This window comes from Uloborus diversus, chromosome 3 (assembly GCF_026930045.1).
Source record: "Uloborus diversus isolate 005 chromosome 3, Udiv.v.3.1, whole genome shotgun sequence".
Lineage (NCBI taxonomy): Eukaryota > Metazoa > Arthropoda > Arachnida > Araneae > Uloboridae > Uloborus > Uloborus diversus.
The window spans coordinates 41329001-41346544 of NC_072733.1; the positions used below are offsets into that span (position 1 = coordinate 41329001).

The 17544-nt window shown below is 32.9% G+C and overlaps 1 protein-coding gene across 1 annotated transcript in view; it reads left to right on the plus strand.

Annotated features, from left to right (window-relative positions):
- LOC129218631 (chordin-like protein 1) overlaps nucleotides 1-16139 on the plus strand; it is a 145136-nt gene extending 128997 nt beyond the window's left edge. Inside the window, exon 12 of the mRNA XM_054852951.1 lies at nucleotides 15108-16139. Coding sequence (XP_054708926.1) covers nucleotides 15108-15262 — 155 coding nt within the window. The 3' untranslated portion in view covers nucleotides 15263-16139. The remainder of the gene's footprint in view (nucleotides 1-15107) is intronic.
- Nucleotides 16140-17544: the final 1405 nt, after the last annotated feature.

Consider the following 17544-nt stretch of genomic DNA (forward strand, 5'->3'; position numbering starts at 1 on the left):
GTCTGAAAATGAAAGCTATTGAGTTTTGATTTTTTCCAATCCAGTCTAAGTCCAAATCAAAAGTTAATTGATTTTTCTTTTTCTTTCCAACAGAAACCCCAAACCAAAACTGCGCAATGGTTTCTAAAGCGGAACCAAAACAAACTGGAGTTTCAGTTTATTCATACAGCCGTGCTAAGCACAATAGTAAAAGTAGTCATACCTGCACTTTTGAACAAAACTGAGTTATTATAACCAAATTTTTCCCTATTTCGTATTTTACTTCATAAATGAAATGTTTTAGGGTCATTTGATCAGGAATTTTTTTTTTTTTTTTGAAAAATTCTTAAAAGAAAGACATTTGAATCAAATATATGGAAGAGGCAAACTTTAAAACACAATATCTCAGCTTGAGCCCAACTGCAGATTCCACTTTTTTGCTTAGCACGGCAGTATACAGGGTAAAAAAACATCGAAAAAAAATTGTATCATCGAATGGAAGAAAAAAAATTTCATTTTAAAGAGTGCCTTATTTATTTTTTATTCATAATTTATTAGAAAATAATTTGCAATATATCCCCTAGTTTATGTATTGCTTTTCGGTTTTCTTACAATTATAAGCAAAATACCTGCTATTTTAAGTTGTTTAACCAGGTAGAACGACAGTTCGTTAGCTTGTTGTGCCTCGGCAAACAGTATCTGAAACGGTATGCCGTTTCAAGTGGCTTGGAAATGATATTTGATGTCCGGAGAGAGTTCGAACAGTGAACATTTCAGTTAATTGTCAGGTCATCCAAAAGTGAGTTCAATGAAATTCTTGGGTTTCCACTAGAGCAGTCGTTCGTAAGATGGGAATTTGTGACTGATAAGTGCGACTAAGGGAAAAAACAGCTCAAACAGAAGTTTTACGAGTTCCAAATATTTCAGGCATTCGTATGACTCCAAAGATGCCAGAAACGTTTGAGACGGGTCGCAAGTCCATGCTGGAAGAGATACCTTTCACTAATTTCACAACCAGCTCATATCCCCCAGAACAATAGGATTCGGTCTGTAGACACGTCAAGTACCTTAGAAAATATTAAATATCGCCAAAATCCGAAGTCAGGCTTGGTCTGTGATGGAATCAGCATTAGCGATAAACAATCTCTAGTTTTTTGTGGATGAGGGCCGTAAAATGAATCAAAAAGTGAACCAGAAGGACACTTTAGAAGTTATTGTTCTTCTATGGGCTTAAGAGCACTTCAGCAATGTAGACTAGACGTTTTCCTTAATCTCCACACCGATTCATATGGCATAAAAGACAAGAGTAGTGTAAGCGCGTTGTTTTTGGCATGATATCATCTTTTGAGTGGACGCTCTACTCGCTAGACCTCAATCCCATATATTACACTGTATGGCCTATTTTAGAGTCAAAGGTCTACCCTAAACTACACATAAGTTTGAACTCTCTAAACCAATTGCTTTATAGGGAATAGGATTGATTAAAGGACTAGCGGGGCCCTTGAATGAAAATATCAATAAGCAGTTGCACCTCTGTATTACTTCAAAAGGCGGCTAGTTTGAAACCAATTAATTCATTGATTGCCAAAGTTCTTCTCATATATTATTATTTGTGTTTTGTCAATTTATTTATTTTTGATAAAGTTACAAGGAAAATTTTTTGCCGGTTTATTTTGCCGCATCCTGTGCATTTGGTTCGCACAGTCAGCAGAAATATAGTTCTGTGATTAAAGTTATGAAGTTTTATTAGGAAGGAAAATAAATTTTTCAAGAAGGACATTGGCTTAATTTTTTTTTTTTTTTTGCAAAAAGTATTAAATGTTTTTTGATGTATATGCAATCGATATTATACAACAACTTGCATTATCAAAGTTAAACAGTATTTTAACATACAAGGAGGGGGGGGGGATTGCATCAGAATTTAAGTATGAGAAGTTTCTAATCACTTTTTGCTGAAAATTTCAATTAAAACTTTCAGTAAAGTTTGAAAAAAAAAAACAATTTTTCAATTTTTCCGGAGTAGAAATTAAACTCTTCGAAAAAAAAACGGTTTTTTACCGTTTTTTTTCCGAAATTTTCCAGTTTTTCCGACCGTTTTCATCTCTACTCGTGATAAAGATCCTAATATGTGTCTTTACTTAGCCCCGTTTCCGATTATTGGCATAGATGAGGATAAAAATCTTAAGACAGTAATGATAGTGGATAAATTTCGTGCTTGCTCCAGAGAAGCCTTGATCCAAATTTTTTATTATGATTACTATTAATATTGCTGTCGTAAGGCAACAAAATTTGTAACAATGGGTTTTATATTTAAACATTTAGTGGGGTTTTGCTGTTTTCTATCCTAACCGAAATAATAATTTTATTTTAGAATTGATTTTGTTTTTACGTTAAATTGTATCTTAAGATTAAGCAAATCATTTAGTGAAATCTCGAAGTCTCTAAGTGGTGTAGTTGCTGAGATATAAGCAAAAGCAAGCCTCGGATTGTTCTGTGACAATCAGGCCAAGTAAAATAAAAGTTCTTAAAAAGTAAATAAACTGTTTGTGACGTCAGAAAATTTGCTAAATTGAATTTGTGTGAAATAGTGCACTAATTCTAAATAGGAATATCATATCTCCAAGTATAGTATAATAGTCACAGGTGAAAAAAGAAAAAACAAAAAATAATTTTAAAAGTGTACTTTAGGCAGTAGCATACCTAGCATGGGTGAAACTCGGGGCGGTAATTTGTGGTGTCACCCCCCCCCCTATAGACGCAAAAGAAGCATAGGAAATATGGACACATAAAAACATGATATTCATGCAATTTTTAGAAACACCTACATTTGTGTTATGACGGAATTTTTCTGGGCTACTGTACAAAAAAAAATAAAAGTGGGGGATGCGTGGGTTTACCCTCGGGAAAACTTTAAATTTGTAGTCTTAAAAATGCGTTTTAGGCTCATTTTTTTTTTCAAAAACTTGCAATTCCACTTAGGGTGTCACCCACAGACTGCTGACAACAGGGGTGAACTGCCCCCCCCCCCCGTAGTGACGCCACTGCTTAAGGTTATATTTTAAAAAATGTAAATAACGAAATAAATAAAAGAGAAAAAAAAATATATGAATCAGACTATAATAAAACAAGAGAGAAAAGAAATATTTAATAAAACTATGTACGTTAAATGTATGTTAACAAAAATATTATTATCATAAAACGTCTGCTTTTTAAATAAAAACTGGCGTAAATTGTCGAAACTGACCTTTTTTGACCTCAAAACAAACATCAATCATGACATCTACCCAAAAGAAAAATGTGCGTTCCTTCAAATATTTTTTTTTCCAACTACAGCACTGTGTACATACATGGTATTACCAATAGACCATGTATAACGAAAAAAGTACCAATTGAAATATTGGTAGCTCAGTCAGAGTACCGGATATTTTAGTTTAAAGAAAAAGACTTACCTAAATATTAGGTAGCTTCAAAATTATTTCACAGTACCAATAAGAACAGAAAATAATAATAATAATAATAACAATAACAATAATAATAATAATAATAATAATAATAATAATAATAATAATAATAAACGCAACACTTTTCTTTAAATGGGGGAAAATATTAAACAGTAATAATCCTTATAAAAATTCTCTGGATACTAAATGTAAAATAAGCGACTTGTGTAAGTCGCAAGTTAAAAATAAAACCAAATCGCTATAGATGACAGTTCATAGGAAGGATGTTACAGAAGAAAAAATGATAGCCAGAAAAATGATAAAAGTTGTTTTTATAAATAATTTTGGTGACAGAAAGCGTGAGAAGGATTTTTGCAGGTGCGTGGGACTTTAAATGGAAGGTCCAAACATTTCGTTGATTGTCCAAACAAGTTACACAAAACATTACTAATAGATACATTGGAAAATTGCAAATGAGCTGCAACAGTTAAAGAAAAATCATGAATAAAGTAGAAAATAAAAAAGGTTCGAAATGAATATACGAATTGTACTGCACTGAGAAAAGGGAAATTTGAGATTGATTAAATGTTAAAAATTTGAAGATTAATGTAATTTTTTTAAAAAAGTGATTTTATCACATGTATATCAATACAATATTCCAAACTGCTCACCGTTCAAAAGAACGATCGTTCATTTTTTAGGTGAGCGAACGGCTCCGTTCATTTCAAGGATTCGTTCTTTTTGACCCGTTCGTTCATGAACGACACATCCCTAGTTACGAGTTTAAAAGTGAGATGAATTAAAAAACCCATAAAAAACTGAAAAAGATTACTTGTAATTTGCCCCCCCCCCTTTTATGTTTAACAACTAGATATTGATCAAAACTTAAGAGAAAAAAATCTTTTTTTCTAAGCCTAAGTTCTTGAGAGGGGGTGGTTTGTCTCGGGTGACACCCATCTGGTAGGTGACACCCAAAGTTAATTTCAGAGTTTATAAAAAATATAAATACTTTAATTCTGAAAATTTTCCCGAATACATTTTAAATTATATTTCATCAATAAAATTTCAAGGAAAATAGGGCACAAATACGTCAGGAGCAAAATTTTACACAAAATGCGATGGTGTAAAAATTTGTACGAATAGCTTTTACTATACCTATATTTCTTCTTCGCTAAATTTTTAATTTAAATTTTACTGGCTGCTTTAGAATTAACCTTAGTATGAAGATTTTAAGATTAACTACAATTATTGAGTGTTGTAACCATTTACACTTATTTTGTTCCACACTTTTAGTGAGAACCAAGCTTATAGAAATAGTCTTAATAAAGAAGAAAAAACATTAGATTATTTTATCGGATCTTTTGGATTTATGCTTTCGCACCAGAACTTATTTGAATTTGCCGATCACCCTCAAAAATCTCCACCTGAGCTACGAGCCTCGGCTTACTAAATGGACAACAACAGCGTCTCGTAAATTTTAAAAATTTTTATGCTAATTTTTCAAAAATGATCTCCTAAATCCGAAAATCTAATTCTTTCTCCGCACAAAAAATTCATTTATTACATATTAAGCATTGTAATTGCCCCAGAAGCGCCGCGAGAAGAAACGACCCCTGATTGGCCTGACGTCAGTCGTGCCCTCGTACACCACGACCCTCGCCCTCGCAATTCGTTTTTCAATGGGAGTAGAACGCTAACGCTCCTCTACATTTCCTTATTTAATATGTACATTTGATATTTTGAATACATTCTCGATTTGCAAAGATTATTGTACAATGGAACAAGGATTCTAGAAAACTGACATCTATGATTTGCAGAAAATAACGTTATAAACCAGCTTTTTTTTTTTTTTTTTGGCTGAAATCAGAGATGTATGTGAAAGCTGATATTTTGGTTTATTTTTTAAGTTAATGCTTAATAAGTCGTGATAACTAATATAACTAATATAAATGAGAAAATAGAGGCTGATGAGCTGTAGAGTTAATAAGTTCGTAATTTAACTGCAATCAATGGATAATGCCGTGTGCATGCGATTTTAATCTTCCCTTTAAAGTACAATGTTTTTAAAATTAAATTTGAAAATTTATGGTATTGATTAACTGCAAAATCCCTTTCAATATTGCTGCTAAATAAGAAAAAAAATGTATGCAAATTAAGAAAAACGAAACACACTATTTTAATGTTAAAAACATGTATGCGAAACAAAAACTAATAGATAAAAAAAACTACATTAGAATGTCCGAGATGTTGTTTGATGCAAAATGTAATATTTCAATCAGTTCTAGTTCAATTTCTCTTTCAAATATTCAACTTCTTCAAAAAGAAGAGCTACAGATGGTGGACAAAGGTTGTAAGAACGAAAATTAATACAAAACTGTTTCATTTTGAAAACCTTTATTGTAAAAATATGCATTATGATAAATAGTAAATATTTTGGTATTCTTACAGAGTCTATATTTCCAAGCTTACATAAAATTTAAGTAGTTTTTTTTTTTTTTCTTTTCAAATTTAATTTACCCTAAGAGCATTTGTTGGCCATATCAATTTAAAAATAATACTAAAAATAACAATTTTAAACAAAAAGTTAAATTGAATGAAAATATAACTTTAAGCTTAGGTAATTTTCGGTATTGTATTTTTTTAAAACAATTTTAGTACATTTTTTCTGTTCTTAATATTAATGCAAATAATAATAATAATAATAATAATAATTTTTATAAAAATGTAATAAAAGGCCTAAAAAAAGTTATTGTTGAAGTTGTGAGAACTTTGAAAAATAAGTAACTTTAATAGAACTTAGAACAGATAAACTATTAAAACAATTTTTCATATAAATCAATGTTTAAGCGAAATTTAGCATGGAAAAGTCATATATTAGTTACCAAAAGAGCGATAGTTCTTTTCTTGTGTTTGAGCATTAAAAAAAGAAAAACGTTGGTAAATTACTTTTCATACCTCTTGAAATAACTTCTGTATTTGGTGTATGAAGTTAATTGAAATTCTACCCACATTAATATGTTTTCAAACCAAGATCAATTCCTTGATTATCAAGTGTATTATGCTTCATGTTTATGAGATGTCTTCTGTTCATCTAAAACAAATGTCTCAGGTGACCATTGACTACCTGCAGGTGTGCGATCTCTCAAAATTCCTGGAAAGTGCCATTCCCCTTCAATCTGTAAATTCTTCGCTTCCCTAGGGTAAATTGGGAGAATTGTCGAAAATTTGAACAATAGCGCAAGCAAGCGCAGGGAAAAAATAGAACAGTTCCTTCTGAATATACAGTGGATATATATATTTTTTTTGAAGGAAAGATGTGGTTTGGAAACTGGTAATATTCAACCATGTAATGATCACAAAAAACCATATTTTCGCAGATAAATAAATTCACGAAATACCTAAATAAATACCCTAACTAAACGCAGAAGTACCTGAAGCACCCTACATAAAGCCCGCGGACATCGAAGAAAGACATTAAGCAACTGCGAAGCGAGGCACATCCCACACTGTTAAAACTACAGGATGCATTCGGCACCTTTCAGGGGAGAAACGCTTGTTCACCAGCGGCACCCAATATGAAGCCGAAATCGCACCTCTAAATAGGGTGAAAAACAGGCACCTTTTAAAAATTAGACAGCCGGAGTGAAAAAAAGGAACCTTCGGAGAGAGAAATGGCACCCTTACTATAGATCCTCCTCCCCCCTCCCCCGTATTGTGTGCGTTTTTGAATACAGTTGTGTATTTTTTTTCTTTTTTTAAGTTTTGTTTTGATTTATGATATTCTAAGTTTTGGACATTTTCACATTGAACTCGGTATTGGGAATGATTAAAACATGTAATAGGGAAGTATCAACCTATCAAATATTCCAATTTTAACTATTGCACAATGTTGACAGGCTTACAAAACACAAAAATTCACCATGACCGGATTTTTAAAACCAACGATTGATTTTTTATGAATTTTTTAAAGAGCGATGCGCAAAAAAGAGGTGTGGCCTAAAACGTCAGCAGCTGACGTCATTTCCCTGTTCCGATCAGAGCTCCATTTCCATGCCGTGTTGCGCCTACCAAGAGGTGAATAGCACTGTCTTTTTCAGCCTTTTTAAAGACTTTAACCAGGCTCGGGCTGGCCAGGTCGGCTAGTCGGTGATCTCCGAGGGCCCCCAAGCTAGGGAGGGCCCCCAAATGAAGCGAAAAAAAAATCTGTAGCAAAAAATGATTTTATAATTCTTTGATTTCCTTGTAACTATTTCAATCTGTTTCCTTATACGTTTTGCCAGGATCAGGGCCTGAATACTGAATAGACCAACTAGGCTGTGGTATAGGGCCCTTGCCTTTTAGGGGCCCTCCCAGTGGCTAAAGTTGTCTTAGCTAATGACTAAAAGTAAGATTTGACTGCATAGTGGCCCAAAAAATCTTTGCTTAGAACCTTCCTATATCTTAATCAGGTCCTGTCCGGGATGCTTTTGATCACTCTTTCTAGTTTTATACAAATAGCACATTGGGCCTAATTAAAGCCAGGTAGGGCCCCGGGATAAACATTACTTTTAGGTTAAGGACCCCTAGGGCTTTAATTTAGGAATCGCCTTCGGGCTCCAACAGAAATGTTCAACCTCCCTGCAAAAAATCATCAGGGCCCCTAACCGCCCACTGAATTGCCCTCCCTTCCCCCGCCCCCTCTCAAAAAAAAGTTAAACGAGTGGTTGTTGTTTGTTTTTGTATGCTTCAATATTTCTACCTAAATTTTGAACTCATTTATTTAAATATTTTTACAAGTTTATTATTATTTTAAGGTTTTGAATAGTTATGTGGGACTTTAAATCCTGATTTTTTGGATGATCATTTTATTTATAAGTTATATAAGCAAGTAAACAAGTTTCTTATGACTTAATAGTATTCTAGTAATAACTGTTCTCCTCTGTAAATCTTGGTTTTGAAAAAAGTACTCACGTTGTATGGAATTCATATTGGTTTGGTAAATGATTTCGCTTTTCGTTCTGTATTTCTTAAAAGTTTGAGACATGTTTTTTCGATTTGAGGGTTTTCTTTCAAATATTTTATTTTCTATTGTCTGCTTGAAATTTTCGTTGAATTCATTTTTGTCTCATTAATTAGTTTTATTTCATTTATGTTGATGTTGGCGGTATTTAAAGTTATGTTCTGTAGTGAACCGAAATTCACAGAATTTTTGTTAACCTAAACTGGTCAAAACATTTTTTCGTGAAAATACTTCGACCAGTTTTCAAGGCATTTTCAGTTAATTTTTGAATGCTTTGAAGCCGTTGAGCATTTCTTCGTTTTTTCAGTATCACTTATTCACGGTTGTTACGAATAACGGTTAATACGAACAAATTCGTGAATTTTTGACATTTCGTATTAACCGAGTTCAACTGTATTAACAAAGATCTATTTTAAAGTGTGGAATTTCAGAAGGAATACATAAAGGTATTTTTGAATTTCATTTTATTCCTCTATTAACCGGGATTAGAGATGTTATGTGCCTTTTATATTAGTTGAGACACAAAACATTAACATCAATCTTTTGATCAAGTTAAATTTTTGTTTTCACCCCTATAGAGCTGATGAGACTATCATTAAGAGATTCAGGGGTGCCCAACCCCCCTAAGAGCAAGGGCGCACCTCCCTAAATATCACGAAGACCCTCCCCCCCAAAGCAAGACCCACTCCCAGAACAGTGAAAAATACCTCTCAACCCCCCCCCCCCAAACTTTTAGTGGCGCAGTCTGTGCCATGACCCCCCCCCCCCAGGTGGGCACCCCTGAAGAGAAATTTTAAAACTTTGCGGATGTTTCATGCTTTCCGTACATATATTTTTTTTATATTACAGACTGAATAGTGTATAAAGTAAAAACTGAACGGGCATGAAGACAGCACTACATGATTGTAAGCTATAAGATACGAATTTGTAACTCAATTAAAAATTAAAATAGTTATTTACAAAACTAAATAGCCTGATGATGCTAAAAAGTTTTGAGACAGTTTGGAGCGAAAGAAGCATCAGGGCACGTTTAGAAGCAAGCCACAGTTTAAGAACGTGCGTAAAGGTGCTCAGACGTCAACGCGTAAACTTGCTCCGTTGCCAAGCTTGGATTTATTTTTAACGTGCAAAAAAAGTTAAGAACATTTCAGTTCGTACAAATACAATTCTCAAAAAAGGATAAAATTCTGCTAATTTTTATATATTTTTTCTTTCTTAACTAAGTATTATTTATTCAATAAGTTTCAAAAAGTTCAACTCAAAATTTTCTCGACTTGGTAGAAAACCAATAATTCTTTCTGCATGCTAGACCGAAGCTCGACTGATGCACAAAACCTTGTGAGGATATTTGCTAGGGAGCAGCATCAATCTGTTATGAATGTTGGCCCTCCAGTTATATCAGGGCCGGATTACTAAATAGGCGAAGTAGGCAGCTGCCTATTGGCCCCGAGGTTCTGAAGGGCCCCGGAGAAATCTTAAAATTGAAAATATGTAAGAAAAAAGTTCTCTTTTCGTCAAAACAATTAAAGTTACAAAAAGCAATTTAAGGATGCCTTATAGTCACCTTTTTAAAACTTCAATAGTTGAAAAAAGTTCTCTTTTCGAGATTCCAACAAATAAAATTTTAACCAACAATCAGGCCGCTAAGTGCGTTTCTCCAAGTTTTTGTAGAATCAATAAGATGAGATAAGACAAGAACTGTGGAATATGGGTATAAATGGCCGTGTGAAAAAAACTGGAACACAAGAGAAATGCAGGTGTAATAAAAATTGGAGTAATCAAACTTAATGACTTGTTCAAGACCCAATGAATTCATGTAGATTGCTTTAGTACCCCATCTCCTTTGGCTTAAATCAGTAAATAAATGGGAAAATACATAAATTTAACTTTAGTTTTATTACTTAACGTATCCAAAAAGAAAAAGCAAAAAGCAGTTTTTGAAACAATAATTTTCTTACATTTTCGGGGGAAGGGCCCCCAGAACCCCCACATCAGGCGGCCCCTTTCCAGTACCTAGCCGACCACCCCAAAGGGAGCCAGTCCGGGCCTGACTTTAACCAGCATTTTTTCCATCATGGAGCTAGGATTCACGAAAGGTCAATCCAATAACCTTCCTCAAGTAAAATCATTCATGGTGTTTGACTTTTTTCGAAAGGACGAGAGATTTAATGTCCTAGAAGTACGGGGAGTGAAACAACAAAGTTTCACCATTGTTATTCTTTAAAATTGTACGTACATATCCGTCTATGTTTGCAGTTCATATTATTCGCATTAGTTTCCCTTATCAAGATTGATCATTTCCATTTGTGTGTCGATGGTTTTTTTATCTGAATATATAAATTACAATGTAAGAGCGCTATTCCAGTTCTTACTTGGCGGCTTTTAATGAGGCGCGCATTTTGTAACAACCCTACTGCAAGTGATTCCAGTACTAAGTTTTAGAGCAGTTTTTGCATGAAAATTTTTCGCTTTGTTAGCAATAAAAGTTGATCTGCTTTTTTTTGTGGAAAATTGTTTTAAATCCATTAATACATGTTAATTATCCTTGAGTTTTTGTGCAACTTAGCAAAAAAAGGAAAAATATATTTTTTTGCTCTTTTGATAAAAATAATAAATTTGAAAATGGTGTTCATTTCATAAAATAAGTACCTTTTTGCATGTGAGAAAGGTCTTGTATATATAGAAACGTTTCTGGTGATAAACTGAAAATGTATTTTTAAATTATCAATTTGTAATAGTTAAAATTTGAAGATAGTTTGAATGTTAAAAAGAAAGTATTAATAGTTTTTGCATTGTTATTAAAATGGTAATAGTAATGCATCTATTACTTTCTATTTAAGTTTATTGTGCAGGGTTTAAATTCCTTTGTTTACTTGCATTTTTTTAAAAATATCTCATATGCTTATTAAACATTTATTTATGAACAGTTGTGAACATATATTTCAAACTGTATTTCTCACTTGACATAGTTTTTAATTAAAATGCAGTGCAAATTTTCATTTTCAAATTTTAATTAATAAACACACTTGAAAACACTTCTTTCGAAGATCCTGCTGGAACGGAACAATAACAAATCGCTTGTGAGGAGTTTTTTTAGATGTAGATACGCATCCAGGAACGAAGCAATACTTGTAATTGATTCTACTAGCCATGACAAAGAAAATCAAATTAAAAACAATCGCAGAATGCATTAAACCCTACAGACAGCAAAGGATTTTCACTAGCTTTTTATGCGCGCTGCTGTTAGAAGGCTCTTGTTTTCCCGCGCCTTCCCCAAAGATCGCCAAGCACTTCTTTGCCCTAGCCAACAACGCCGCCTCGCTGCGCGGCAGTGACGTCAGTCAAAGGACTTACAAGCAAATGACGTCGCTCGCGCGTGAACTTTAAAAAATTATTTTAAAAAAAAGTATTAGTCGTATCGTAAAATTTTTTTCGCAGATGATGTTCATGTATGTTACTCTATCATACAAAAATAAAATTAGAAAATCGAATACTTCCCTATTACAGCATTTGATCATATTTCAGAGCTTTCAACATAGTTAAGAAGTGCTCATAGCTTTAATTCATCTGATCGTGCTCTAACTCAGTGTTTCTCAACCTCTTTTGACCCACGGGAGCGGTAAAAGCAAATGAAAAACTTTGCGGACCTGTGAAATCGTCATCGTTTTCTTAAAAATTCATAAAATAAATAATATGAATAATAACTCTGGGGCCGTTAAAAAACATGTGAAAAAATTCAGGGTTCTGATGGTTTTTTTAACAAAAATTAATGTTAAAAATTAAGAAAACAATAAATATCTACCCCTCCACTTGGTATCAAAGATCTGTCACAAATAAGTTATAATTTAAAAACGAGTAATTATTTAAAACATGTGAGAAATTATACATTTACTAAAACATGACGTATTCCGAAAATGAAGCATAGCTGTACTTATGGATTATTTACATGATGAGCCAAAAATATTCAGGGATATTACAATTACGGAAGAACAAAATCGTTTCATAAACGTTAATCAAGAGTAACAAAATAAAATGCACATAAAGTTTTTCAACCAGTTAAATAAAAAACCAAAAGGAATTTCTAACGCTATCAAGCATCAACCGCTAACAGGAAATGATTCTAACACTTGAATGAGAAAGCAAAAAAAAAAAAAAAAAAAGAGCTAGTCTGAGAGAGATTTTTTTTTCTCGCTAGCTTTCTGTTATAATTACGAAGCACAAGAAACATTTTTATTAAGGTTCTTTTGGTGATTAATAAAAGCTGCTTATCGAGTATTCAAGAAAGTAATGACAGATATTTTTAGTAGCGTTTTGAATGATGGAAATTTCATGATAGTAACGGTAAACGGGAACTAGAAGACTAACGGTTACTGAAAAGCAATAAATGCACTTTTAAACACTTAACTATGTTTGAAAGCCCTAAAAGCTACAAAGTGATCAAAAGCTGTACTTACTTGTAATTTCGGATAATTAATCCTAGAAAAGTTGTGTTTTAATCCAATAGTGTACTTCATTCAATGTGAGAGACACACAAACGCAATCATTATTTCTCCGCCATATTGAGGTGGTTGAATGCATGTCTAAGGCAAAAAGCGCATGCGCAATGAGTCTTTCTGCGATTGCATGCTGTTTTGGCTCCTCTGCTCTATTTTCTGGCCTGCATTGCTCCTTCAGGCACTATGCTTTCACCTTAGAGGGAATATTTTCACTCGTCTGGAATCCCTGGTTATAACAGTGCACTCACTTCTCAGAGAGTCACGTGACTCCCCGTTTCAGCGGAAAACGAAACTAATAAATTTTTAGATGTAAATAACTTTTTAAATATCGCACTGAGATGGGACAAAAAATGTTTTCTGACGTTTTTAGGTCATGCTGAGTGTAAGATGAAGATTTTAAGAATGCTGCAGTTCTTGAGTATTGTGACTAAGAAATCATTTACACTTATTTAGTTCCATACTGTTAAAGAGAATCAAGCTAATAGAATTAGTCTTAATGAAAAAACATCAGACATATTTACGCGGATATTTTGTATTCGTGCTTTCGCGTCAAAACGTATTTTAATTTGTCGAACACCCTCAGAAGTTTTCACCCGAGCTACGGGACTCGACTTGCTAAAGAGTTAAATTCTTTTACTATTTTATAACTGAGAGAGATCGAACAAAACACTATATTTTTATTTTTAGTTGAAAGTGATAACTTGAAAGTGTTAGGCAACAAAACCGTTTGCTGACAGTTGCTATTAGTTAAGTTGAAAAACAAGCAAACTAGGGGACGGCTACAAAAAGTTCGGTAAGCACTCAAGCTAGCTGATTGCCATAATGGCAGTTTTTTTCTCATTAGTAGCTTTCTATACATGTAATCGAACTAATTGATAGTCAGTTTTAAAAAAAATCCAAGGAGAGTCAGTGAAAATGAAAAAAAAAAAAAAGCCCGGAGTCGGAGTCCGCATGTTTTCTAACGACTCCGACTCCTTTACCCCGAAATCAGTCCGACTCCGACTCTTCGACTCCGATTCCACAGCCCTGGTTGTGCCTTCATTCCAACGTTTTAAGATAATCTTCCTTTTCTTGTGAGTACTATTTTTCTTCCAAACCCATTTTAACCAAAGACTTTCAAAACACTTAAAAATACAATATTTTAAGTTCACATTTCTGAACTAAATAAGTGTTTGATTTACGAATATTCTTTTATTGTATTTTGTACGAATGCCTTTTCTGGTAAGTATTCTTGTCATTAAGTTTAAATATTTTTCTTAAGAAACATATTTGATTGATATCGCTATAATTTTTTATTCTTGAATACCTGCTGTATGTTTGTGCCTTGTGCGCAGCTTTTTCCTCAGAAATTTTACCTAACGTCGAAGTCAGACATCAGTGTTAAGCATCTAGTTGAGTTTCGTTTCACAGAAGGAGTCAAGAGTAAACGTTTTTAATCGGTCTTAACCATTTTATGTAAACAAGAGTTAATTTACTAGGAAAAAATCGTTGACTTTTCAATAAAGCACACAAAATCATAGATATTTATTTTCTGACTTTCAACTTTGTCCATACAACTAAGATGTTGTCACAGGTGAAACCACCCACAAAGTCATTTCTTTATCTGCTTCAACTTTTTTAAATGTTTGGTAATCACATTGAGTGCTTCAGCTTAGAAATTTTTACAGGTGAAACACACAAATAAAAAACAATGTTTTTCAATTTACCTTTTTCGTGTTTGCCGGAATATTCGACACTCGGTCAGGCACCCAAACCGAAGATTGAAGCCTTCTTATTGGTTGAAGAAGGCTTCGACCCGCGGTTTGGCTGTCTGACCGAGGGTCGAATCCATAAATGGTCGTATCGTCTGGTGAATGCTGGCGCTTGAGCATTTCATTTGTAATCCTACGAAATGAAATTTAAGATTTAACAACTTCTTAAGTTTTGTTTCATCATCTTGCCATTTTTATAAAAGTACTATTCTGTCGGGGAAAGGTAAATGGCAGTACCTGCAGTTTTTCATTTTTCATTTTGTGGCATTTTTATCATGCATTGTACTTGAGCTTTTGTACAAGCTTGCTCATTTGGTTTTCGCAATACTACTATTTGCCTTCCCATGGCAGAATAACAAAATGAAAACATATTTTTACATCATAGCAATTAATACTTACGAAACGAGCAATGTTTAAACTTACAATTTTTTTTTCTTCACAGAGTTCATGGACAAGTTTATCAGAAAAGCAAAAAGACTGCCAGATCAATGTGGGAATCGTTGCTCAACAAAAATCCAGCGCTTAGAGCAAGTTCTTCATTTGAAAGAAGTTGTCAGAAGACAGCAATGTCAAGCACAAGAAACGTCCTTTCATTAATCAACTCAACTCATTTCTATTTAAAAAAAAAAAAAAAACAAAGCATCGTGAAATTTGTTTACCTTTCAGGAAGTATCATTAGAAGCAGTATCCATTTTTGACCACCATAGCAGCATTTTTTATGTGATTGTCTTCAGCTCTGCTCTAGCACTTCAAGTTCTCTAGCGTTATTCTTTTTCTATATTCACAATTACTGTTTTCAATAACTGCGAACTTTATAAAACTTGCGTATTTCTTTTTCTAGTTATGTACACGCGCGAAACTAGGGAGCACAAAACTCAAGTGATGTGATTTAAAGCCCTTTTACGTAAAGTACAAGTACGAACTGTAAGTTCAAGCTTTATAAGAATCTTCAAAAAGGCAAAATATCTTCATCTCACTTTAAACTAAGAATGACTTAAGTTCCAGCTTTAAGAAATCTAAACTGAGATTATACTTTTTCATTAGATCTACTCAAAGTAATAGTGATACTAAAACATTAAGAACAAAAAACGAATTTATTTTAAAATATTACATACTTAATTTGCTAAACCAATATAAAATGCTTCCAAATTCAATTCAGTTTTACTGCAGCGTCATTGCTTAATTAATTAAGATATGATATTGCTTTCAAGCAAAATATGTTCAATATTCGTTTGCTCTTTCCTGTATATTAACTTGGATTTAGATACTTTGCCATTTTTTCCTAAATTGACACTATTGAATGAACTCCGAAGCTCTTGTAACTGTCAAAACTTCTCTAAACATAATCTTGATATAAATTTCATTTTTTTACAACATTTGCTGAATGAAACCTTAAACCTGCCATTTTTTTCAGACTTCAAGCACAATGTATTTTCAATCACTGTGAACGGTTATATATACATACAAATATATAACGTGGTATATGTTCAGTACAAAATAAAAGAGAACGTAAGAAGTTCTGTATGTGAAGTGTTCTTTATTGTAGCATGAAAACTGTGTTCGTTAACACTCGTAAAGCAAATTTGAAAAAAAAAAAAAAGTTCCGCCCAGAACTAAAGGAGCTGACTTTCCAGTATACCAAGATCAACTTTCTAGTATCTAATCAATGTTCTCTAAATTAGCTGAGACTGAAAATTGTGTCAAAGGTACCTTTTTAACATTTTAAGTTTATTTTTAGAAACAAAATATACCAAGTTCGTCTGAAGAAATAGATACGTACACAATAATAAATGAACAAAAAAAGTAGTATCACTATTTAAACAAAGCAGCTAATATATTTTTTTCCAGTAAATAAAAATCTTTAACCACTTTCAAAAAGAAAAGAAAAAGAATAAAAATAAAAAATAATAATAAGCTCATTAAAATAAATACATCATATCGAAAAAAAAAAATTTGTTTTAACCCCGTTGCCAAAAAAATTTAAAAAATAAATGAATATACTTTAAAAAATAAATAATAAACAATTCTATGTAAACTAAATCATCAAAAAAAGAAAAAGAAGAAGAAAATCTTCTTCAATGCTTTACATGTTAAAACATAAATAGCTCCGAATTTCGCTTCATTAGCCCCCGGCTGACAAAAATAGAATACATAAATTAAAACTTAGGAGTGAAAATAAAAACAAATCTTATCAATCATAATTATTTCACAGTAAAAAGCAGGCCGTCGGAGTCGGAGTCGATCTGATTTTGGGGTAAATGAGTCAGAGTCGGGAGTCGGAGGTTTTAAATTCAAGTACTCGGAGTCGGTAATTTTCCCTCAAAGTTTGTAACTCTATCGGCGAGAATAGTAGAGGGGCTATGGCAGAAAATATAGCCGGAAACTGCATGTGTGATAAAATCATGAAACTTGGCATACATGTGGACAATGTACTAACAAACATTTTCGAAAGGGGAGACATTTCGAAACCCCCCCCCCTCTGGTGGTCGTCTTTGGTCAAAAATCCAACACTACGTTTCTTTTATATTTTACCCACTGTATCTTCTTTTGGGAGTTCTATTATGCTTACTAAAGCGTAAAAAGCTATCAAAATGTCTCTGAACCTCCTAATTTTAATAAGTATTTTAAAAACTTTGATTTTTTTAAACATAACTTTAACTAATCAAAGTCTTTAACATTTCTTGAGGGGTTGTTTGAGAATTGTTTTTTTACGTATTTTAAAGACCTATATTAAAGAAAATCAATTCATGTACAGAAGAACCCAGTAATCCGAACCCCAGAAATCCAAAACATTATGCAATTCGAACATATGTTTTAAAATTTACAGATAAAAACTGATTCCAAAACTGAGAATAAATCTAAAAACTAAAAATCATAAG